The sequence below is a fragment of the Neodiprion lecontei genome, chromosome 4, assembly GCF_021901455.1.
Source record: "Neodiprion lecontei isolate iyNeoLeco1 chromosome 4, iyNeoLeco1.1, whole genome shotgun sequence".
Taxonomy (NCBI): domain Eukaryota; kingdom Metazoa; phylum Arthropoda; class Insecta; order Hymenoptera; family Diprionidae; genus Neodiprion; species Neodiprion lecontei.
Genome location: NC_060263.1, coordinates 810,631 through 837,655, shown reverse-complemented (window position 1 = coordinate 837,655; position 27,025 = coordinate 810,631). Strand labels below are relative to the sequence as shown.

At 43.8% G+C, this 27,025-nt stretch overlaps 1 protein-coding gene across 3 annotated transcripts in view; it reads left to right on the top strand.

Annotated features, from left to right (window-relative positions):
- The first annotated feature begins 1,266 nt into the window (after window positions 1–1,266).
- Window positions 1,267–27,025, top strand: part of LOC107221195 — a 121,621-nt gene continuing 95,862 nt past the window's right edge. For all 3 annotated transcript variants that reach the window (XM_046736341.1, XM_015660118.2, XM_015660110.2), the window contains exon 1: window positions 1,267–1,805. In XM_046736341.1, the coding sequence (XP_046592297.1) occupies window positions 1,299–1,805 (507 nt within the window). In that variant the 5' untranslated portion in view covers window positions 1,267–1,298. The remainder of the gene's footprint in view (window positions 1,806–27,025) is intronic.

Sequence of the window (27,025 nt, the reverse complement as noted above, 5' to 3'; positions counted from 1 at the left end):
ATATTATACATAGATATGTATACACACAAATCGCGATCGCGAAGAGTGATGACGAGCAGTGAGGTGAGGTGAGGTGAGGTGAGGTGAGGTGAGGTGAGGAGAGGAGAGGAGAGGAGAGGAGAGGAGTGGAGAGGAGAGGAGAGGAGAGGAGAACTGCGCGTGTCGTTTGCGCACCTTTAGCACACACCTGACGATGATTCGACGGCGGTGAGCGGCGTTGAAGTGAGCGGAGCGGCGTCGGCGGAGATGGCGGGGTGTGTGGAGGGGCAGGGGGGGGGGCGTCGGAGAGGGGGATGAAAGCGTCGCCGTCGATCGTTCCCGGCATGCCAGAGGGGGGATGGAATCGAGTCTGGCAACCGGCTCGCGTCAGTCGAGCCGTGCGCCTCCATCGCGGCAGAGCAGCTGCCGGAGCGACAATTAATTTCGGGTGTTCGAAAGCTGCCGCGCGGTTTTTTCATACGACCTCGTGGAATTCGTCGATGGGTATTGAACGATGACCGGACTACGCGATAATATATACTTCGCGGATTGATTGTTGGTTTTCTTTCGTTCGTCGCACCGTTGTACGTCGATTATTTATCAGCTGTCGGCCGAAGTTTCTTTCGGTGAGAAAGAAAGAAAGAACGAAAGAAGGGAACACTGATTGCGAGTAGTCGAGACTAGTAAGAGGCAGGCGTCCTTCTTCATCCTCATCTTCTTATTCTCCCAGGACGACGACCTCGTGTTCTTCCTCCTCCCCCCTCCCCCTCCCTCCCTCCCTCCTCCCGCCACGCTTCGTCCGACACTTCGCCGGCTAATTCTTTCCTTCTTTCTTTCGAACTAACAACAGTGTGTGCGTGTGTGTATATATTTTACGTAACGAAGTGATTGTGTGATCCTGTGATACCTCGGCAGATTAAACATACATATATCTATGATGTTCCAACGCGAGAACGTAAACTTGTTGTTGCTCGTCGACGAGTGAAGGGCAAAGTTTTGCGTGTCTTTCGCCGCGTCTGCCGATCCCAAACAGTGAGACTCGATCGTCACGGGTACAGGTGTACGTATCGTACAACGATCTTCGAATCGGCGGGGTGGTGTGGAGGGGGGCGGGGGGGGGGGGGTTAACATCGAGAGGTTGCGACAAGCAGCGGGTGGTAGAAAACCGCCGGTATGAGAGTATAAAGTAATCTCTGTGTGGTGTCCAGGCGACAGGTGTCGGTGTCGGTGGGGGTGGGGGTGGGGGTGGGTGATATGGGGGCAGCGCAGGGGCGGAGGTCGGCGGGGGCGACGGTCTGAACTCGCATCGAAGTTGAGATATGACGATAGCGAGCAACATTGTCGTCGAGTGGCTGAGGTCGCTGCACCTCGGTCAGTACTCGGAGTCCTTCATCGACAACGGCTACGACGATCTCGAGATATGCAAGCAGATCGGGGACCCGGACCTCGACGCCATCGGCGTATTCACCCAGGCCCACAGGACCCGGCTGCTGCAGTCGGTGAAGACCCTGAGGGAGGAGGGAGCGGCGAGCGTCTACTTCACCCTCGAGGAGACGAGCGACTGCCTCTGCAGCGACAACCTCAGCTCGAAGTCGTCGAGGACCTCCTCCGAACGCCCCCCCAGCGAGAAGGACGGGCAGCTGCAGCGCGCCTCTCCCACCGCAAGCTCGTCCAGCGGGGGGCAGGAACTCGCCAAGTTCAACGACGAGTACGAGGAGGGCAAGGCCGAGCTCGTCAGGATACCCAGAATACAGCTGAGGCTGCTCATTCAGGAAAAACTCAGGCACGACGGCATTCGACTCGCCTCCCAGCCCTACACCACGCCGGTGAGACGATACACGAACGATAGGATTTTACCGGGAAATTTATTCGGGGTGGCGACAGACCGGGAAAAACCGGGAAAACCGGGAAAACCGGGAGTAGTCGGGGAATTACATTTGGGGAAAAACTTTCGGAAATGGTATTGTGAAATTTCTAATTACTTGTCTGACGCGAAGCGCCGCTATATCTATTTTAGATCCAAATTTGTGTATTCAAAGTGCGCAACTTATGGAGCAATGTTACACAAGTTTCGTGGGAAAAAGTCAGGGGATTTTGTTTGAGAGCAAAATTGTCGCCACCCTGCCCGTTCTGTCACGATGAGGATGAAACTGGTAACGTTACACATCAGGAGGAAAAATATGGAAAAGTCGTTATCGAATATAATTGGATAATAATGACTTTCGAGGATTTGGCTTTGTACAAAATATCGCTACATTTCGTTCGTCGTGACTTACTAAATTTCAGACATCAATTTCTAATGGTGCGAAGTAGGTAACGATTTTTTCCAAACATGCGTCGTTTACAGCTGATTTACAGTAACGTTACCAACTTCATCCCCATCTATCACGCACGTATATATTTCTCTCTGCTAATCGTTGTTCGTACTAAACCTTGTACATGAAAAAAAAACAAAGCTTCTCGCAAGCTTTTATCCCCCTGCACGCGACGAAAGTCTCTGAAATGAATTTTCAGTCAAAAGATTCTAAAGTTAAACTTTCTCGTCTTTTGGGGTGGGCTTCTTTTGGACGTGGAGAATGCGTTGTTTGAGAAAAAAAAAAAGAAAAAAAAAATGTGCTAAGCAATAGCGATTGTTTCATTCTTGCGATCGTTAGGTAGGTACTCCCGTAATCTTGTTCCGATAAATCTGAGATAAATATAATCCCGCGTATAAGGCAATAGAATCGATATCCTCGACGTTCTCCCGCACAGCGACGATGTTGATGACGATAATAGGCAACGGCTGCGGTTATAAGAGATATAGAAACGGACGAAAAGATCGTTAGCTTATCTCGGAACTCGCATGGCTGGTCGTATACATGTATATATGTACTTGTCGTATATTATACATGGGTATAATAACCCATACCTACATGCGCGTATCCGTGTAACGTGTATCCAGCCACCTCTGCTCCTCTATGCTCGGGGGCAAAGAGGCGAACTACGCCTTTCAAACATGCGACATACGCCATGCGCGTATGCATACGTATTCATACATGTATGCACACGCGAACATTAAACACATTACACGTAGTTTGAGCGTGTATAATTCACGTGTGTGCTCAACGCCTTTCGATAAGGATTATACGCGCATACATACGGTACGTCGCGGCGTCGTATGCACGGTAGGCGTATAATCGTTGGTCGATCGTTTCTCGTGCAGGGTGTAAAAAAACCCACTAGCTAACACTTTACGCTGCCGATGCCACGCCACAACCCCAGCGGTATATCTGGGATTAAGTATTCGATCGATCCCACGTGTACGTTACGCATACCTGTACGAATACAAGGTAAGTACGCACGTGCCTAGATCCGCGAATTATTCGACTGTCAAATTTTTTCCTCCGCTTCTTCGTATTGTATTTACTGATTGTTCGGATCGAATTTTCATCTTCTCATTTTACCTCTGATGGAACATCCGTACGGAACTGTATTTTTTGGATGCGTTATCGTGCACGTCGCGTTCAATGATTTCAATTCGTCAACTCGGGCAGCCTGAGAACGAACACGATCGTTACTAATACATCGTCGTGTATTCAAGCGTATATAGTTACGTGACGACTATACGGTGCGCATTTTTCAACCTGTTCCAAATCGAACCATCCGATAACGCCCCACGGGGTGACGATCTTTACGCCTACGCGATATACAACACCCCTTTCCTCACCCTGTGCGACACATACCAATTCCTCCGTGTACGTATACACGTTATACGTTGGCACGCACCCACGTTTCACCCTGATTCTCGAAATTACTTCTCCTCCGCCACGTACTCCGCGAACGCACGAATTCAACCCCTGCAGGACGTATATTTGTCCTGCGCGTGTGTGTGTACGTATAGGTGTACGTATATACGTAGGTATCGCGACGAATAATATTTCACCACCATTCCTCGTTTACCTGTTCAAGTTTATATATTTCCGAGCGCTTATTTGTTTATTTTTATTTTTATTTATTTTTTTCACGCAACGACGACGAGGATCGCCGACATCGATATCGATAACGAATTGAATTAATCGTTTCCAACCGAACGACGAGGTATAAAACACACAACGTAACCCGCACCGAGCGTACCTACAGCTATTCAGAATCCCAGACATGACTTACGACAACCTAACCGAACCTCCGCCTTAACAACCGCACGCAACTTCGATGCACGTACAAAATCTTGTCCCTCCCCTCTTTTTCCTTCAGTCGAGTTAAACAGCGGCCGTGGTGGTCCAGTCAATCATTCTCTTCTCTCGTGCTGCTGCAGGGACTGCCGTGCGTGCGTGCGTGCCTGCGTGCACACGCGTGTCAGGCGTTTCTACCAAGTCTGATGCCACGTTTCATCTCCCCCTCCGTATACTCTGTTGCTTGCACCGTACGTGTATCATCATCGTCGTACACGCGGTTTCGCCGGCCGATCGATGCGTCTTACACGCACGCACGTATCTACTGAATTTCGCACCGCGGTTTCAACGAACAAACCGTCGTCGTTACGTTATCGTCGTTCGTTTTCGCCTTCGTCTTCCTCCTCTCTTAATTCTCTTCATCTCGTCGCCGGTTCATTCAGGCCCAAGGCGTAAACGCTGGGTAAAATACAAGGCGCGCTCCGTAATAATCCTCAAGGTTCGATGACAAATTTTCTTCGGGGAATTTCGAGGTAATCCCATCGTTCGTTCCCCCATCGCTAAATTGCGCGTGTTTCTTAGGCTGTACGGGTATAAGCGTATCGCGGGCATCCACCGCGCACACTCGGGTGCACGAGTATGGATGTAAGAAACTGTCCCCAATTCTGTGGATAAGGAGCTCCGGCCGCAGGGTGTTAAGGGTTGATATAGACGCGCCGCCGAATGGACCCGGTCACTTATATTGCCGGTCGAACTAATCTCTCCGCTCTCGCGGTGCTTCCAGACTCCAGCCGACCGACCCTCGATGCCCTCGGGGGGACGTAAGGCGTGTAACATGTATATGCGTGGCTATTCGGGAAACCCGACAACACGGATACATATAGTTATAACGAACGAGAATTTTCGTATTTTGAAAACAAACGTTTTATCGGACGGTGCTGGAGAATTATCGTGTTGAGGAAAAAACGTTATTTAGCAATTTTGGAACCGTTTGAAATTCAGTAAACCGTAACGAAACGAAACATACTCGTATTTTGGAATCCTAGGCCCTTCGGATTATCATTGCGAGAGTAAATAAAATAGCGACCTTACGTGGAAAATTGTAAGAGGAAAGCGATACGATTGCACCGGTCAACACGAATTTTGACTCTGGGACTCTGGGTACCTAAATAATAAATGAGAAAATAGTTTTATTGGATAAAGTTTATTTTTGTAGAAATCAGAACGATACATCGGATTTTGAGAAAAATGACCTACTTTCTCAAACATTTGTTGTAAATAACAGTTAAACAAACTACAGTTTTGCATTGAAATCACTCATTCAAGAATATAAATTGATGATAAACTACAAATGTAAAATAATTGACAGACAAAGTTTATAAATGAATATTTTTCGTACTTCTTTTGTTTTTCTATGGAGTTTTTCGTATAAAACCCCAAACGTAGTCTCCCATCGTGCTTTCATTATACTACCCCTGGTAACGTTAATAACGACAAGATCCATCGCATCTTGGTAAAAACGGTTTCCTTTTTCTTCTGAATATCCACCCATATTAGCTATCGACAAAAAAACTTCAACAATTATTTACCAAGGTAAAAAAGACAAAAACAAACATTACAAGTAATAACGAAAGGTTTTAGTTATTTTCCGATGTATAGAATAGAAATTTATTTATTTAAATAGAAGCCCAAGGAAAAATTTATTTATTTTTTTTTTCAATTCTATTCTTGTACGATTTTTCATTCCCATACGTACATACATCGATATAATATCCTACCCTCGAGTTTCGAGTTGTGCAACTTCGCTCTCGCCAATTGCCTATACTTTATATCTACTGCAGATCCCCCGCGTTTTACTATATATATATATAAGCGAATCGGCAGCGTGGGTTTGTATCACAGATATATGTATACGTATACAGACTCGATCCTACATCCGCGTGTGTATTAAACGCATACCTGCAGAGGTTACATACGTACTTCTACGGTAATAGCGTTTAAATATTTGAGTGAATGTCCAATCGATATCCCCTGGTCTGCACGGCTATATCAGGGTGGCAGGGAATAAAGGGAGGGAAGAGGAGGAAACGCTTCATGAAATATCAAAACCGGAAAATGAAATACTTTTTCCTTTCTCCCTCTGTCGAGCCAGAGTTTTTCCTCTTCTCGGGGATACGTTTTTCTCCGTGCAGAGATAAATGAGGTATGAATACATGGATGAGTAAATGAACGAGTATGATTTTTCAATACAAACACATTTCTTTATTATACTTTTCATTTTCATCCCCACTCGCGCAAGAGGCGCGGAAAATGAACAAATATGAGAATTAATAACAGCCTTGCGGATGTAAAATTGCGCACCCTCAACTATTCGCTGTGATGTAGGAAGAGCGTTTGCAGAGTCTGCTCGTTCCTTTTATATGCGTCTTATAGATCGTCGGCGGTATTTCTAGATCCCTAGCCGCGACCGTTATCCGTCATTGTTATACCTGTGCTCTGATTACGCGATCACGGCACACTCGAGTCGAAGGTGCGGATGGATTATTTCTAGAAACGACGGCAGTTGTACGAGCGTTCGACCCCTTTTCTGCGCCGACGAAGATTTTTATCGGATGAGAGAAAAAGTTGGGAAATTCATTGTGAAAATTGAAAACACTGCCGATGCAGTTCTCTCGGCGTATATTTCTCCGTTCCGCTATTCGATCGCTATTCAAACGTCGAGTAAAGCTTGGGAGTCGCGCCAACCGCGGAATTACAATAACTATATGGCGAGCCGTGGTGCGGCGACTCTCGGCGAAATGCAGTTTCCGCCGCTGCATCGCTGCGGGTCGAGGAGAGGAGAGGAGAGGAGAGAAGAGGAGAGGAGAGAAGTACGAAGGACCTCTGCTCCGAGTATGGCTCTCGATCTCCCTCCACTCGCATCGCCGTTCTTTTTCTTCCTTCGGTTCTTCCTCTTCTTCTACCATGGGACGAGAGGAAGAAGAAGAAGAGAAGGAGGAGGGTGACCGAGGAAGACCGACGATTACCGAAGGTGATCCTCTCGCTTCCTTGACATTCCTGCGCCGCGTGAGACCCTCACTTTATATCCTCGAGCTCCTCTTCGTCGCGGTGCTGGAGGCTAGGTGGCCGGGACGTTGTCCCTTGTGAATCTTTGCAGGTTTTGCCTTCTTCGCCGATAGGACGAAACGAGATTAAACGCAGAGGATAATAAACCGGCGAGAATAACAAGACTCGTATGGATTACGCTGCGTCTTAGTCGTTTCATTTCGACTCCTTGCTCCTCAGCTTTTCGCTCTTGCCTTGATCGCCGCCTATCTCGTATCCAACGTGGAAACTTGATAAGCTTTCCTCGTATTCTCTTACCCGCATGCAACGTATATTGCATGGCAAAGACTGCGAAGGGTCTCACATTGCAACAACGCGATGGAGTGATTCATTTCTGTGAATCGTTTACGAGGCTGAAGTTAGCAACGTTGATGTAACGAAACATGACGTTAAAATAAGAAAAAAAAGAAATTCAATATTGTGCAATTTTAGAATGATTTTCGAGGAGTTGACTTTGCAAAATATTACTATGTTTCGTTTTTATTACAGTTTACTAAATTTCAGACAATCTCAAAGTTGCGAAGTGAAGTAAAGTGCCTCGGGATAAAATCTCCGGGACAAAATGATCCTTGAAAAAAAATTCCCCTGCATACAATTTCGCGGAGGGATGATTTTGACCACGGAGGATTTTGTCCGGAGGAATTTCGTAAAAGGAGATTCTTGATGATAATCGCGAAGTAACGATTTCTCCTGAATATGTTGCATCGTTTCATTAACGTTACCAACTTCAACCTCCTTATCCTTTTGCCGTATCACGCCGATACGTTGAGGTGACGTAATAATTTTCTGGAAAAAGTCGAGTCGCTTCTTCGCCGACGACATTTCTTGCGCAGAAATTACAAGGTCCCTACGTGAAATGCATGCATGTATGTAGCGCTCGAGATGTTATTCCGAGAGAATAAAAAGAAAGAGAAGAAGAGGGAGAAGAGAATTTTTCGATACTCCGCGTTCTCCCTCCGCCGGCAGCTCTTAGCGATCGGAGGCTGCAGTTTGCGGACCCTCGGCGCGGGGAGGGAGGATCGCGAGGATCCTTGAGGTTCCCACGTGGACCTGCAGAGTGGAAAAAGACTTTTGCTCGCTCGGCCTGTGCGCAGTTGGCCAGCCAACTAGCCCGCCTGACTGCCTTCCCGTCGTCCTTTCAACCTTAGCTGCAGGGTTTAACAAGGCCGTATTGGAACCCCGGTTCTCCTCTGACCGGCAGAATAGGTAGGTACGTACTACAAAGCCCGGAAGGCTGCGAACGGACTGCGAATAGAAATGGAAACGGTCGAAATAGGTGTCTCGGTGAAAACTCGACGATATTTTCAATTTCGTTGTTAGATCGGAAACATCGCCAACCAGCTTTTCGTCGTTATTGGTACGATTGCACGATCGTGGTCAGATCAGGTTTCGGGTTTGGACTCGCCCGGACTTTTGAGGCACAAAATCGCAGGGTCCTTAGATCCGAATGACGAATGACGCAGCCGCTGTCCGAGAAACAAGAGATATTAGGCACAAGTTCCTTAAACTTTCCCGGACTACTTGGAGGATTTTGAGAAGGAAAAAAAAAGGTCTCACGATTTTCCGCGAACGATCCTGATGGTAACATCACGGGTAGGTAGACACGTGTAATTGATCGGTGGGATAAAAATACCTGCCTCTCGACGAATTTACTACCAGTCTGTAAATCTTGCGGCTTATTCTCTCTCCTCCACACATATACACACGTACTAGGTATATCGTCTCTTTTCTCTGGAATTCTCGAGTGTGGGTGTAAGGCATAATAAGGGAAATAGGCTTATTGTCGGGACGTATGGCTACGCCTGCGTCTTTCCGTGTGTGTGTGTGTGTGTGTGTATACGTATGCATATTACAGTCGTCTTCATTGAAGCGATAGAACGGAATGAAAGCGAAGGGGCGACGTCGAGCGTATATTGTGCGTACGCGTAGGTGCGTGTGGTACACCGTTGGTGGTGTGAACGCCATTAGCCCATCTGTCTTCCTCCCTAATGATTACGGCCACGTGACCTGATGGCCATGCCGTGAAATAAATAAGGAAGAGGCTTTCCTGACTCCAAATTGCCCGCGCAAGTCGTATAACTCTGACATCGTTATGTACATAATACATGCAATATACGCACAGGCAAGGTAAAGAAAATTAATAACTTGTAATAATAATTGAGGCACTGCTTGAATTCACTTTACTTTATTATTTTGTTACCCCTAATTGCCAAAGCTGATTTTATCTTTGTCAAATTCCAAGTAATAAATATTAAAATATTGGAATATTGTACACTATTCGAATGAAGTTTATAGTATTTACATTCTGTAAATAGTAAATTGCAATTTATTTCTTCACTTGCACATGGCTGTAGCTCTCTTTTGCTGCTGCTGCTGCTGCTGCAGAAGGCATGCTAATTAAAGCTACGTATATATAGTGTGGCGAGCAGAAATTGAGGAGTTTAATCAAGAGAGAGAGAAAGAGAGACAGAGAGAGGTAGTGGTACAATTCCTTATTAGCGTTTCTTCTTTCTTTTCGTCTCTTATCCCTCTTATTTTTTCTTTTTCCTCTATCTTGCGCTTATTTCCTGCCCCCAGAGATTTTCTCCTTTCGCATTGTTATTATCATACGGCTAAACGTGTGTACAGGCTTATCGCATATTCCCATTTCTGCAGATATTGCATTATTGCAGAAATATTGCCACAAGAAATCAAAGGCTAGGTTTGAATGTTCGGAAAGAAAGGGAGGGGGGTTGATTCATCTTTGCACGATTAATATATGTAACAGTCCAGGAAGCCTGGCGATTGCGTCGGAGCCGGGTGGAACGGTGAAAAAGAGAAAGGAACCGAGATCGGTCGTTGTACGAGGAATCGTTCCTCAGGAGAGAAAATTGCTCTCTATCTCTACCTGGTATACAAGCGTTCAAGTTCGTTACGACTTACTTGTTCCCCGTGCAGAGGCTAGGCAAAGACTATTAGCATATCGACGAAAGATTTATCGTCTCGTAGAGCTACCGCCGTGCCGGTTTGCCAAAAGAAACTAAAAATCGACACCGAATCTGCATACGAATGTCCGACGTACAGGTGTGTACAGTAAAATTGCTACATCGACGAAAGGGAATGTTGAAATTGTTTGAAAAAAGTTGCATCGCGTATTCCTGGTCGTGGGAATTGAACTGCGAGGTGGGTGGGATAAATTTATGTTTGACATACTGGATTGATTTCGTTCAAGTTTCGAAGGTTTCTATTTTTTCTTCCGGCTGAAAATAATTGTGTAAAAATTCAATGGCTTGAACAAAATCCGAAATCAATTCGTAAACGGTTCGATTTTTCATTTTTAATAAATAAACAAGCAATGAAATTATAAAATAAAATGATTCGAAGAACGTTCCAAACCTCAACCACATGCAGTGTTCCGCGACAAGTGGAAGAACAAGCCTGATCCCTGTGACCGTCTCAAGTTTCATTGGACGCGTCGTATTCGCGGAGAGTGAAGAAGAAGAGGAAGAAGACGAAGAAGAAGAAGAAGAAGAAGAAGAAGAAGAAGAAGAAGAAGAAGAAGAAATAGTAGAAGTAGAAGAAGGAGAATAAGTTTCGGGGACCTGGGCGGAATTGTTCTCCGCTTGAGGCTACAATCGTAATACGCGCTAAGAGGAAATAACCTCCTGTACCAACGTCGGTGCGGGCCTCGTGTTGGCATTATAATGCCACCCACACACGCGCGCATTATAATATGTACACGATGCCGCTCTGCTACCTAAGCTATGCTGCCGCCTTTAACTACGCTCGAAACCTTTGTTCGAGACGAGCCTTTCCGCTCCTCTCGTCGCACAATGCTCACCAAGCTAGTCTCGTCCCACAGCGACGAGGTAAAATAGACTAAAATAAATAAGTAGGTAAATAAAACCTGCAGGGAAGAGAGAAATTGGACGTGTTTTTTTATATCACATCCTCAATTTATTTATGCTTGCTATGACCTGCGTCGGGGTTATCGCCAGGTGTCGTGGTACCCGCCTTTCATCCAACTCGGCCCTTTAGTTTGACCCTTTTTTGAATCGGTTATTCAAGATTTATATTCAATTTTTTAGGTATCGCAGGCATTTTTTTTTTTTTTTTTTCGACACTTGGACTTCTGCGACGTCAATGTCGATGTTTTGAGAGGGATTATGGCGATTTCGCGAATACAGTGAGCGCTATAAATAAAAAAAGTGTTGAGAATGCCTGTTTTTACAAAATAAATGTAATTGTGGGAAGGTTATGGAGAATAGAAAAGTGGAACTCGGTATTGTTGTTGAAGCCGTCGTAAAAATTTACAAATTCAAAACAGAGGATCCAACATGGCGGATTGAAAATGTAAAAATTACTCCCATTCCCTCATATAATATCAGTCATTTTGAGTATTGGAAATTTCTCAGATTGGACCCGATTTTTGAAATCAGTCACTCCGAGAACTCTTAAATACCCAGTTTTAAGGAATTTGACTGCAAGGAAAAATGTATGCTTCAACGAGAAACTGTATAATCACAGTAGATCTACCAATTTTGCAACTGACCGAAATTCGTTGCCTCCTATATACCGCAACAAAGCAAAAAGTAGTCAGTAATTTGGTCGCTCATTGTCAATCCTACTTCAAAGTAACTCTGCAGAGGTACCAAATGCAATAAGAGTGTGAATATTTTTTTCGCTCCCAAGTTGAGACGAGTTTCCGTCAAGATTTTGATAAAATTGTATCCTCGGTCTCTACTCGTACGAATGATTTTAATATTCCCTCCTCCGACGTGCGTCCAAGACCAAATACCTTGTAGTTATCGCACAATAATAAGAGAGGCACGATAGCGTGAGACCTCGTCCTCTTCGTCGGTCGTTTCCCAGCCGATTCTTTTTCTTCCTCGTTCTCGTCTTCTTATTTTTGTTTCGACGCGGTCCAGGTAACTCAAATTAAATCATACTCCGGAGCGATCGCCTTCTCGGCTCGTTGTCCCTTCGTATTTCCGTCCAAGCGTCGCCGCGCCGCGGCGTGCAGCCATGAAAACGAACGTCGCTGTCTCTCACTTTCTCCTTCTCCTTCTCCCTCTCGCTTCCTCTTATCTTCCCCCCCTCGATTCTCCGCACCTGCTAATAAATTGGTCCAGAGATATCAATCTCGTTCGACGAGAGACGCTGCAGGATCCATTCCCGTGCAGCTATAGTCAGGGAATTATGCCGGCGCTACAGACCGCGGGAGGATATCCGATCATCGAAACGCGGATCCTCGACTAATTAAGGTTAACGAGCCCCTCCTTGCCGCACACCCCTCCGGTATACCTATACAGGCGCCATATATATTTTCGTATTAGTACGTCCTACGGGACATTCGATGTTATACAGGCTGACGTCGGGGAAGAATACGATCGGAGAGTCGTGCGTACTTCCCTGTCACGCCACATGTCGTGGCCTTTTCATTTCGTCTGAACGTGGAGAGAAAATAAAAAAAAAAAAACAAAATTGATAAAATATCAAGAAGGAAGATTTTACTACCCTGCGTTATCTTCTCGCCTGTACAACATACCTTGTTATGTATACGTGGTATACAGTTGTATATGTGTATACGCGCATATGTACCCAAGTATAAGCGGTAGTATCTCTGCGCAAGGTATGCGTGTACCTATAACGTACATGCTTCCGCACGGCAGTCGCGTTTCTACAAATATATATATATACCTACAAGGCATGGAATCAGCCGGAATACAAATTGTCATTCTCAGCCGAATTTACAATCCCTACCCCTAAGCTGTAAATACGTTGTTAGGGCACGAGGATACGGAAATTATTACAGCTATACACACCACCTATATACGTACAATGAGAACTATTTTTAACAAAGCGCGGTAGTAAAATCTGACGCTTCTCGAGGTAACCAATCGATCACCGCTGCACCGTTTCTATACAAACTTATCCAAGGTGTAATCTCATACTCATCGGAGGAGGAATGGAGTAATACGTGAAACTATACGTGGGTACCTTATACCTCATGCCGATGGAAAGAGGTACGGTTGCGTGAAGAGGAGGATAGACGGGCGACTGTGAAAGAGGTTGGTTAAGCGATTAATTATTATTAACATCGGTGTCAGGCCGTGGTGATTCTTTGTCGTTTTTATTGTATCCGTAATGCACGAATTCTAGAGCGCTACTTTGTCAAGCTGTACTGTACGTGTGCATGTGTGTTCACGTGCTGTGAAGTGGGTCAAATACGAACGAAATACTATGAGAGGATCAATCTTTTCCAATGTTGTTTAGCGAGTTTCAATCACCCTTAGACGTCGAACGAACCTCTGCGGAGTGTTTAGTGAATAATAAACAAGCCGGAGAAACAGTTTTTCATCGCCGTGAAAAGGAAAGAGTTTGCCGGTCTGTCCGAGAAAATTTTTGCGATGATCTTGAAAACGGCCCGGTAAAAATCCGAAAATGACAGGACTTGGCAGCCGAATGGAATAGTTTTGAAAGAAAGCTCGGGAGAAGAAAATGTCTCGAGAACAAAAAATTTATAAATTTTTTTTATAAAATAAATATGTAAACTGGGAAAAACGTAATCGTTTATTTAGAAAAATTAATAAGAAGGAAAAAGTATATGTTTGTTGGAAAAATGTTAAAAATTGATTTGTTTCCGGTAAAATCGGAAGTTCGAATCGATCGGGACATGGCACGGGTTTTTCACGTCCATCATTTCGTTGTAAAATTCTGCAGGCTGTAGATTTTTTCATCAAGCCGTTTCCGAGATCATCGCCTTTTTCTAGAAGTTGGGTGAAATTTTCTAAAAAGTGATATTCGATCGAAACCACGAATACTTTTTTCTTACATCACGAAACGTGACGAAAAGTAAGAAAGACAAACGAGTGACGACCTGCGCAAAAATGGGGGGTTTCACGCAAAGTTGAAGCAAAGTGACAACAACGTGTACGTAAATAGGAAGACAATGCACCTCCTGAGAGCAAGGAAATTTCTACACCGTCGGTGAAACCTCGACAGGAACGTGTGACAAAACAAAGCGGTTGCAGGGCTTCGTTCCGTCTGGGAAACCGCGGCTGAACTTGCAGGATCTTCCGCCGTCTGCAGGCTTCGGGAAATGCAGTTTGCGTTGCATCCACGGCCAAGACTCGAGGGTATATCCAGACTCGAGTGGAGGAGATACTAGCTACGGATGTCCCGGACTGTAGAGAATTTTTCCGCCGAATCGCGGAATCTTACAATAGTAGGATACGTATGACATGGAATCCAAGAGATCGGATCGATTGCTTTTCATATCGTGGGTACTTTCTTCCTTGTTTATTGTTATTCGTTCATCTTTGTCCCTCGTGTTGCGTTGGCTTCGGGGGTCACGTCAACTCCTTGTAACACTTATAATTGAGGGATTACAACTGTTTGGACGTGAATGAAATTTCATCGTGATTAAAATAACAATACGATAAATATGTTTGACAAGAGGTAGAACGTTGCGATTGATCGATAACCTGGGGAGTTATCATTGATAGATTGTTACACGAGTATAGATTGAAATTCGTTGATAATAACTCGCGACGTGAAGATGTCGGGTATGGTTACCTGGGGTAAGGTACCCTTGAGAGCCATAAAACATGCCTATTTTCAAACGTTATTTCTGACGTCGTAAATGAAGATAGACGTTTGATTTTTTATTATTGTCAATTTGAATCGTCCAGTTATCAACTTGATTCACATTTCAAAACAATTGTGTTTCTACAATCTGGAAGATATTCACTACAGATTGTTGGGAGCAGATTTTAGAGATTTTTTCCGAAATTCCGCACCCAATATGCCGTAGTCGATGTCACTATCTCAGTTTAAATTTTCATCTAAATCGTTGGAGCGGTTTTCGAGATTCCATATACACCGTTCAACGTTGCGACGCGGGAAAAACTCACGTTATTGTTAATAACTTTTTGATTACTGAAGCTGAATCACTTTTTCTCAAATGAGAACAAGGTTGATAAATGGACGATTCAAGTCTGAAAAAAAATCAAGTGGCTATCGTTATTCATGACGTCAGAAATAATCAATGGTATCTTGACGACCCCCTTAAGGGTGCGTGTACAATTAACGTATATTGGAAATTGTAAAAATGGCAGGGTTTTAGGAGAGGGTGGAGGAAAGACAGGACAGAGATTATAAATTTGTAGGACGCGGGTGTGGTGGGAAAATGCAGTTGGGTACTTGAAAGGTTGGTAATTAAAAATACGGACAGAAAACTAGCGGTTCGGGTGAAAGTAAGCAGAAAAAATTTGGAAACTAGATGTGTGGATGTGAATTACCTCTTCAAGTTAAGATACTCGCACAGGTAGATGGGGGTCGTCTCAATTCCCTGTAATCCGACTTGTATCCGGTGCAGGGTTCAGTTACAACGGATGCATGGGGTATTCCACGTCAAACTGAACGGTCGGCTTCTCTGACCCATTTTAATCTGATTGCCCTTTCACACAATCAAAGTACATATTCAAAGGACGAACTTTGAATTTATTCAAATTTTTGCGACGCATGATTACTTCACAACTCATCCAACAAATTGATTTCAACAATAGTTTGATTTTTTGCGCCTACGTAGCGTAAAACTTGGACGGCGTGTGAAAAAAGTTCTTTGACAAAAATTTTAGGTTCTCTTGCGAACTTCTCGAAAACATTTTTTTCGGATTTTTCATACCCCGTTTCAGTGTAGTTTTGATACAAAATGCGCACAAATTATTTGTAATGAAAAGTATCCCAATCGAACGGGCTACAATTCAAAGACAACGTGCCTTCTTCAATGCGAAAGGTTGTCCGAAAACTTCGCAGTGGGCGGTGCATTCGTTCGGAAGATACATCGACAAATATTCACAGAGCGGCGAGAATTCGGTTCAAAGTTCGCGCCGCGGCAAGTAATTTGCTCGCCCTGCGCGTGGCGACGCTGCGCATGCGAGAGCGATCTTCAATTGTTGCGCGTGTTGTTTATAAGTTACAACGGTTATAACCTCGGCTGGCGACTTTTTCTCGCGGAGTATAATTCGGTCTGTCGTTTATTACGATTCCTGCCGTGATACGTGACTTCCCTACCGCCGGACAATATTTTCGAAGCATATTCATCCAAGGTAAGAACTCAACGACGCGTTGCCTATCGTAATACCGACTTATAACTTTCACCGTTCGTATCGCCACATCGCGGTACGTATGGATGAGACATTTCACAGTTCAACCGTTCTAAGCTATTACTTGTAACTTTTGAACTGCTTTTCCGCCCACTACGGAACTTACAGACAATTTGTGGTATTATAAACGACGCGCTGTGTAAAAATTTCAGTCAATTCGATTATGACGCTGTTTTGTTACGAAAGATTTCCGAAAATTTTTCGCCAAGCTATACCCTAACGAGGCACGAAAATTTGCACAAAAGCTAATTATATATATATATATACACGTATGTACGATATGAGGAAATTCAATTTTAAAACGTGCAGAATTCTGACATCCAGTTCGTAAGTCCTGTTTCACGTGATCCTGCAGCAGGTCGACGGTGGTAGTGTTGCAGATTCTGGTACCTTGAAGCCAAAGGCGTGTAGACGTGGATACGTATGCAGGATACCTGAATGTATTCCACTTAGCCGACAGCCCTGCGGCGGCTGCAGACTTGAGCCCATTAAATCGAATTAATAAGCCGTACTATGCATGCAGCATGCTGTGAAATATGATACCCTGCGACCCGGCCAGCTATCCTATGGCCACCATTCGCCACCCCTTTTCAAAGTGATGGTTACCGGAAGGACTGGCTGCCTGCAGCCTGACTACACGCCTCCCCCCCCCCCCCCCTCCTGTCTCTCTCTCTCTTTCTCTCTCTCTCTTTTGCAGCAGATACGCTGCATACACTTGAGCCGTACACCGCATACACCATGAGTGTTATGCATATCGAGGGAAGTTGCTTTCGTGGAGGGAAGAGAGAAAAATCAAAAATCGCAATGAAAAAGACATTCTCTTATAGACAACGCCGAAAAATTTTTATGCTTCTCTGCGGCAGGTCATTTGGGGCGGGGCTGAAATTCCAAATTTGTAATTTTTCGTAAGTGCGAAAATGTAAAAATTTAAAAATCTACAATCATCGAAATTCCGAATGATCCAACATTTTCAGTTCTGTGAATTTCTAGCTTGATGAAATTTCACCACTTTGATCTTTCTTTTGGATTTTCGATATTTTTACGTCCGTAATCGTGGTCTTTCTAATCTTTTTACACCCGCTCGTTGAGTAAACTACACTACTTGGGTATATTTTAACTTTTGGAATGTCACTCTGTCGAAACTTTATTTTTCGTAACTTTGCTCTATCGTAACTTGAATGTTCGGAATCTTGCATTTCGGAACTTTGATCCGTCGGATTTCGGACGATTCGCAGCTTCGTTGTTTCGCAAAAGTTTGATTTCCTCACTTCAAATTTCGCGACGAAATAATTCGGAATTAGGCGTTTTCGGAACTTTTTAAATTAGAAACTTCAACTACACCCCGGTCATTATTGTATGTATGGTGAAGTCGAGAAGCGAGTGTAGCGGTAGCTTACGGATATTAATACTCCCTTTCAGTGCAGGGTGTTGTGTCGTCGGTCTGGTTTTCCTTGAATTTATTTACTTTTCTTTTTCGTTTCTTACCTCCGTGTCTATAACGCTTTCCCTGCTGTAAGCGATCTCGAGTATTTTCACGACGAGGGGATTTGAGCTTTGAGCTCTGACCTAACGGCGTACCTTTCACGCTAGAAATTATTGACCGAGTCAGTGCACCGCTTGAACAAGCTGCAACACCTCGTATCTCGGGGCTCCGAGTTGATCCTCCCACCCTTGTTCCTCATTCATTCGATCGATACTTATCACGATTTTCGATCGCCCGTGCGCGTTGCCCTAATTGCAATTTTCGCGGGATTTTTTCCTTTCAAATTGATTCGCTGCGTCTGCACCATTTTCCTACAACTACCGCAGCGCGGTGTTTACAAAAAGTCACTTTTGCACCAGTCCGCGTTCCAGCAGCGATAATTTTATTTTATTACGAGAAAAATCTCTCCAGCGAAAGCTGTTCGCGATATTGTCGAATAAGGTTAATCTGCGGAGGAGGAGAACCGACGAAACGTTTGGCGACGGACGCTCGCGAAGACCGGGAAAAGAGGAGAAGAAATCTGCAGAGGCGGTTTGCCGTCGTTTTTATTTGCGCGAGCGGCGGATATCTCGGAAGGATCTTCCTTGAAGCAGCATTCATGGGATCCTCTTTGCTCTCCTGCAGGTTCACTCCGATTCGCTCTTCCGTTATTTGCTCTCTCTCTCTTTCTCTTTCTCTCAGTTCGAGTTTGTATGGTAAAAAAGTCGACGCCGACGAAAATTTACGACTCTCAAGCGAAGCACGACACGCCGCCGAACCTCGGCCTCTGAATACATACCTTATGTACGTACACATACATATACATACGTATATGCACATAGATATACGTATGTACCTGGGACCTATACGCCGGAAAAATAACCAGGCTACGATCCAACCGTCAAACATGATTATTTATTGTCTCACTATCATTTTATTACGTGGGGATATACATTCGCGTATATTATATGTTTATAATACACGCATATGCGACATGGGTTTGGATCTACGGTGAATCGAATGTTTGCAACGGATCGAACTTTCCGCGATCCCTGTGCAGTATACGTACCTACATAGAGGAAGAATCACAATAGCCGAAAGTGGCTGTGAATCTGATGGAAACGAAGCATTCTCTTTTGCCTGTATAATTTTTATTTTATCGCCAATTTATTTTCGTCATTTTCATTTCGTTCGTCTTTCACTATGCAGATTTATAATTCGCGTGTAGGTAGGACGATATAATAATGGAATCAACGAGAGGCGCGAATTTCACGCATCTCCGCGTCTATAACTACCGTAGGTATACCGCATACGCTATGTTATACGCCCGTGCATGCAACTGCTGTTGTCATTTTTGCACGTACGCATGCCCGTACAAACTGCCGTATCCCGCGCCTCCTTCCTTTATCATCTTTTTTATTTCCGTTTTATCACCAAGTCCCGTCAGAGGTGCGCATGCCTTCCAGGCCTGTATCTGTGTACCTGCAGCTATTCTCGAGGTTTTCCTATAATATTACCGCATACAAGAGAGAGGGAATTGGCACTTTACCAGCAAGAGTAAAAAAAGATAAAAACCATTTCACCAACCGCGGTACAACTGCAAAAATGTTTCCATCAAATTGCATCCTTTTTCTCGGCAAGTCTTGTTTCTTCTTTCTTTTTATCATACCCAGCCCACCTCCCCCCCCCCCCCCCCATCCATTCTCGTTTTATCTACTTTTCATCTTATTGCTCGATTTTTCGCGCTACTTAATCCTTTCTCCCGGAATTAACAACGTTTTTAAATCCCCGTTAAAGTATATTATTATTAACCGCTCTGCCGTCGTCGAATTTAGGCACAATGTATCACGTATAAAAAGAACATTTTTCCCAAACTACGATCGTGAGTGAAAAAAAGACGTTGATCCAGAGAGAGATGGACGTAGCGATGTTTGAGGATTTAAAGAAATTATTACCCACGTTCAACGGCGTACAATGTACGCTTACAATATCATACTTGCGTATGTGCGTCTGTAATATGTTGTAATATTCGAGCACAAACGAGTGACCTCTTTAATTAATTTCAAACTTGCCCGACTCGGCGTATTAAAGCGGCTCTCCAGCCATGCAGGTGATAAATGTGAATATCTTGCGCGATGTGGATACGATTTATATCCTCGACTAGCTTTACTCGTTCGCGGTTCGTGATTTCTGGTTATAATTCACCCAGCGCTCAGCTCTCTGTGAGACTGCTGCTGAGTTTCTGACTTTCGTCCTTGTCCCCGTCGCTTTATGTATACATACACATTATTGTTGTTGTTATTGTGTGCCGTATCGCTCCGCAATTGGGGGAGAAAAGTATAGGAACATATCGATCGAATGCAATAATAGGAAATGTTGAAAAAATAAAAGTAAGAAAAAAAGAAAAAAAAAAAAGAAAAAATACCTCGAGAACAGTTGAGAAGAAAAAATAATGTATCGACTAATGCGAATCGAGGTGCAACCGTGTAACGGGAGTATTTGAATTAAAACTGGTTTATGCACCTTGTACATCTTCCGCACGTCGCTGTCTCTGTTAATTGTAAGGGGAAAGAGGGCGCAGGTTAAGGGAACGCCACTTAATATCTATATATAATTATAAGCTAATCGAGTCTGCAGCCAATCAATTTTCCTCACGCTCGAACGAATGTTATTTCAACGCGCTTGGGAATATCTATCTATGTACATTACAGAGAGATATGTGGGGGCAGAAGGTTATTTTCTCAGATCACCCCTAAGGCCCGGGAATCCATGTACAAAAGGGAAGTTAGAGGGTGCCGATGGAAAGAGGAGAAGGAAGATGGATAGATAGATAGATAGATGGGGATAGAAAAGAGCTGTCAATCTCTGTTTCTTTCTCTCTCTCTCTCTCTCTCTCTCTCTCTCTCTCTCTCTTTCACACAGACACAATTTACCGTATTCCTCTTGCTTGTAATTTCTTAGATCCAGCACGATCTAGTCTGGAACTAGCATTATTTCTACTTTTATATCCTTTTATTGTACTACTTTGTTATTACATTTTACCAACGGCTCGCCAAGGCATAACGATTAAATCAATCAATCGGTCGATCCCTCTCTCTCTCTCTCTCTTCAGCAGGTCTACAACCCGCGAAGATGAAAGTTCAGTTTCAATGTCTGCCAATAAAGTTACGTGAAGTCTATAATGAACCCTGATCACGACGCTTTCGCGCATATTTTAATTCTCGATACTTCGTTACCTCATTCTCGTACTTGTATTTTATACATTATATTTTCATCCATACAATTTAATCTTTAACCGCGTTAGGAGAATCTTTTCTACATTCCATTTTAAACTTTCTTGCATGACTCGCCGAGCATAAGTAAATGAATCATATTCTCTTGAACAGATTATTTCGTTAACTATTTCTTGCCGGTCTATTTACATTATAATCAATTGTTATTTAAACGTTACAACGCATACTTACATTTGATCACTTCTCTTTTGATAAACCACCGGCGGTACACGTCTTTCTCACCCTTCGAAACGCGCGTTTGCAGCGAAAATATAAGAGACGGGCTTGCATGCGGACGCGGCAAGATCGCCTACCCCTCACTTTTTTCTCCCCTTGATCCATCCTCCGCACCTCGGCTTGCGGCCCGAGGCAAGTGCTCGCAGACGAGCCGAACCGAGCCAACCAACCAACCCCTGCAAGCCAAACTCGATCCGACCCGCCGGCGAAGCAGCTTCTGGCTCGCTGCTTGCTTTTTATCCCGTAGCCCCCCAACCTGACCACCCTTACCGATCTCTATTCTTTCGGCGGACGGCTGCCGCCGACCCTCTTCGCCTCACGTTTGCCGTGGTTCTTCTACTTTTCTATACCTACATTCTGTATATGTGGATATACGCGTATAGGTTATGCATGACCGTAACGATATGTGAAACGAACCGCCGAAGTTGGGCAAGTTTGAATGGCTTACGTAGCATCGTCGCGAAACAACCCATTTTTCTACTCATTCGTTCGCTGAACTGTATTATACACCCCCTTCCCTTCCATTTTCAACAAATTTGAAAAAAAATTTACTCCCTATTCTTCTTATAATTGGATACGTTATACCATCCGTACAATAATATTATACTGGTTCAATCTACCCTTCGTTACTTTATTTCATCGACGTCTTCCTTCTTTCCTTCCTTCCTTCCTTTTTCGCGTAGCGACGTAATCTTGAAAACGCTGTGCGATCTCCCCGGGTGAAAAGTGATATCAGGCTGTGACTCACTCGCGATATGCTGCAGGCGAAATTTATCAGCAGTCCAGCTGTTTCTCCGTCTCTCCGTAGCTGCACGATCCTCGTGGGAACTCTTTCTCGATTCAAATAATTTCAGAGTCTCCCTCTTTCTTTTTTGATCAGCCTTCCCCTGCAAAGTTGAAGAAATTTTGCTGCGGTTTACTCGCCGCGACTGCAGCGTGTACACATATTCAAACACGCGTGAGGATGAAAATTCTTTCTCAAATTTTCACTACACGACGATATAAAAATAAAATGACAAAAACTCGGTAACTTTCATACCTCGCATGATTCATCCGCCGCCGCGTTCCTTCGGTCGTTGTTGTAAGGGACGAATCCCCCCAAATTTCTGCAGGGGTGTAAAGCGAAGCTGCTGGCTAGCCGCGTTTTCTACTCGTCGAAATAGAAAGCACCCCTGCCGTCTGCATCCCTTGATCCGGACCCCGAAAATCCCCGTCCGTCTACCGTCTAGTTAGACGTCGCCGCGACGCGTGTCTACAATTTATTTTAACGGCTTATTACGCTCTCATGCCCGGCAATCAATCCTGGATTAAGCCGACCGTGTAACCGGCCTTAAACCGTTGAATCCACCAGTTATGCGTCTGATGGTTATAATCAAAGACGAGATTTCTTTTCTCTTTTCAAGTTTTTCATTTCTCCGGTCAGTCGGTCAACCACATCACCGTGATAACGGATTGGGGTTTCCAAAAGACCGACGTTGCGCTGATAAAACATCAGGCTGAAGTTGGCAACGTTATCGTAATGAAAAATTACTATTTTTCAAGTTTATACTGACCGACAATAATAAAGAATGAATAGCGGATATTCAATCGAACCCTTGGTAGAAGGGTTTGGGGAAATTTTTTACTCACAAAAACATTAATACTTGCGTATCACGTGTTAAGATTTTTGCCGAAGATGACGTTACTAACTTCAACCTCATATGTATAATTCAACTCGGGGATTATTGCCGATTTAGGATTAGCGAAGCAGGTCGAGAAAGTCACACACGCATTTGCGTAACGCGATGTACGCGTACGCGGAATCGGAATCCTCCGCATTGGCGATGACGAGCGTAATGAGATTAACTCACGTTTCACACTCTCGTTGTATCGCGAAGGGTGGGCAGGCAGGCAATTCGGGATTGCCTAAGAATGGGAGGGCGCCGGAGGGTGAAATCCGGCCGATTCGAAACCCCCAAGCCTTTTTGACAATAATAAATAATCGGATAAATTGATCGGGGATTTCCAGCCGTGAGTCATTCCGCACGCAACGCCACGGGACAATCCGATCTCCATTGTGCGGAGCCGTTCATCCCCCGGCGTTTCATCCCTAAAGCTCACCGACTACTCGCCCCGTCCACCCTCGATTCGCCGAAATATACAAACGTGCCGCACATCTTCTTCGGCCAAGTTTAGACAAGAATCGTTTTTTCCTTGAATCGAAAATATACCTTGCTAGTGTAATATCACATTATATACTACACACATCATATATATATCGGTTTGATAATCGATCGTTGACGTCGGACCGAATTTCTCCCGACAATGTTGACAAAAGTTATTTAATTTCAACCCAACGATCTCCTGGAGATTTAAAATATTTAAAGACTTTCTTCTCCACGCGGCTTTGCAGCAACGGCGCAGGTGTAATGTTCGTTATTATAATTATTACCGCATCGTGCTGCAGGTGCGAGGAGAACCTGCTGTTTTTCCAAGCCGAAGCTGACGAAGCTTGTTATCCGGGTATTGTTACGGCCGGTGTAACTAGAGATCGTATAATAACGATTTAAGCCTTGAAATTATTCGAGAACAATGTAAAATACTCGGCTGCGTTTTATAACTCGTGGGTGAAATTGTAATTTTATTGAAAAATAGCGAGGAGGGAAAACAGAGAAAGAAGATACCTAAGGCATGTAAATTTAGATGTAGAGTGTAGATATTTATATCGTACCCATGCGCTATACAAACAGCTGTTGGTTAAATCTGTTGAATTACGGCTACCTATTACCGAGGTTAATCCAAGGATCAAATACCCCCGCGACTCCACCTATAAATGCACCTCGATTTATCGCCGTGCCGGACTTTTTATTAACCCCCATATCGGCTTATTGGCTGGCTGATCTACGGCCGAAGTTTGACTCGATCGTTAATCGGCTCCGTCGACGTGCAGCGGCGAAGCCTCCGTTGGTTTTGTTATTGCGTTTCGTATACCTAGGTAGGTACTCAAAAGCTTGACGTCTTACCTCGTGTGTGTATGTTAGGTACGAAATATACGCCTAGGCAATTTACCGCACTTTCGGAAAATTATCCCGATTCTTACGTTAATTGCGTGATGGATATCTCTGTGTATATAATATGCGAAGCTTTTTACGCCAACTCAGCATACGGTTGACCACGACGTTTTTTCAACGTTATTACGACCTCTGAAAAGGTTCCGAAAAAAATTACGGAGTCGGCGTGGAATGCCCCGTATGCATTATACATCTTTCTAAGTTCTCGATTCTATTTCTCGTCGCCCTGCAGCGAATGACTGTACACCATACCTACAATTTGTACAAATATACGAAAGATTATCAACGACGCCCTGAGTGGAAAAGTTTCTTTTGTATTTCGTTAAATTGGTGCTCTCAATTTCAACGGAATTCGTTTAATTGAAATAGCGAAAGAGAGACGAAAGGGTAGAAGTGGGAGAAGGATAACGAGAAGTTCAATTGAAATTTGGACCGAGCTTTCAAACCGTACAAAAGAAAATTTCATTCCCTCTTCTTCTTTTTTTCTTTACACGGTCATCAAGTTCCGTTGATCAAATTCCACGGTGAGGGGGAAAAAAAAAAAAACAGTGAAAACGGTAATCCGCGAAAGGGTCAACGCTAAATATAGAATTTGCCAATGCAGCAGAGAAATAGATTTTTACATTTCAGCAATTGATGCCTTTTTTCAACTTTCGTATGTTCCGTGCTTCTCCATTACACAAAAGTTTCTCCCTCGGCTCTTTCAATATCTGGAACGTTTGTATATTCTATATGGGACTTTCTCCGTCAGAACTTACGGCAATAGAAAATTCGAATTTTTGATTCCATCAAAATTTTTATGGGTGATTACACCTAACGAGAGGAGCTTTCACGATTTTTTTCGTTCGCGTGGTCTTCAGATATGAATTTTCGAATTTAATTTTTCAAAACTTAAAACCTGTTGAAAAATTTACCAACTGAGAATTTTTATTTATTTGGTTAGCCAATTTTTTCTTTCAATTATACTTTAATCAAAAAAAATACAAACAACGTGATTATTGTCAATTGCGATATGATATTTTCATTTAAAGCTCAAACTTTGCGATTTCGAGAGGCTGGCAACTTTTTATTTATTTATTTATTTTTTTTCGAATTCCTATAAAATATTTTGCCTGATACGATGATGTGAATTTTTTTCAGATATACGCACTAATGCCCACTAAAACCTCGCGGTTAGGGATTTTTTTGAATATCATTATTCTTACAATAAAATATATACTGAAAATTTGTCTAAAATGCGTGTATTTTGAATGGAAAAATCAATCCTGTTGGAGACACGGGTTAGAGTTGTAGTAGTTGGAGTAAACATCTGAAAAAATTGAGCAATAGTTTTTGAATTATTTGAAGTTGATTTGGGTGGGCGAGTCGCATAAAAATTCGTCGACACCCTAAACAAGGGACATCCTTACGTATGTATAATACGTATATGTGTTTCCCTGGATATACGCGCATATTGTCGGAAGAAATTCCTGGTATGCGAAATGACGAACGAGAATTGGAACCCCTCGGCGTATTTCTTATACGTATATCGTATACCTATCGGTATGTTAATCGTTTATCTCGGTAATTGATCGACCCTCCAACGACGGTTTTATAATCTATATACGAGAATACTGCCGAGTAAATTAAAATACCTGTCGAAGGTACTCCCCTTGATATATATTTTTTTTCCCTCAACTCGCCTCTGCCTCTTATCAATTTTTTCCTCCCCTCCACCTCCTCCTTCTCCCTCTTCTCCTTCTCCTTCTTCTTCTTCCTCCACCTCCTCGAATGCGATACATCATTTATGTACAATTACGCGTATTACTTTTACACATTCACCCGGTCTTCTCCGACTATCCCAGGAGAAATTATCTCACAGGGTGAATGAAAGATGTGTTGGAGAAAATTGTAATCCGAGAATCGTTTCTTTTTCTTTACTGTTTCAGGTGAGTATTACACCTACCTATATACCTACCTTACGCGTCATCGCTACAAGCAAAACTTTTCGACGCAGCGCTATTCGAACGAGCCAACGCTTGCAACGGTGAGTTGTTCCAATTTTGTAAACAATTTACGGAGCAGCGGAGAAGTAAACCGACAATGAGTAACCACCGGCGTGCCCTGAGGGGGATTGGGTAATGTAATTGCGTTGCGAAATAAATAGGCGGCGTCGTTGGGTTTGCTTCTGCTCTTTAGCACGATTTCGACGGTATGTATGTATATAAAATATACATATATACATGTATACACAGGACGGAATTTGCAATCCGGGTAAGAATTAGTCGGCAAACTGTAGCTGCTCGCCGTTTGTTCCTCTTCCCGTTACAAACAGCCAGAAGCCAAACCACTCGACGAGGATGACGGCGTCGACGCCGAAAGCCCGTCGAATTCGAAAAGCTGACGCTCGCCCCGTTCCGTCACAATTACACCGGTTTAAAATCAATCAACCCAAGACAAAGCCGACCCGCACTCGCTGCTACTCTTCATCCGAATGACGAACGCCCGGATATCTCGCGTGTCGCCTTGCTCAAAGTTCAATCGGCAAATCAGAATATTCTAAATGAACAGCGTGTTATGTTGGCGGTGCGGTATGTGAGACGTACAGTCGAGTCGAATGGGGGAAACAAGGGGCGGGGTT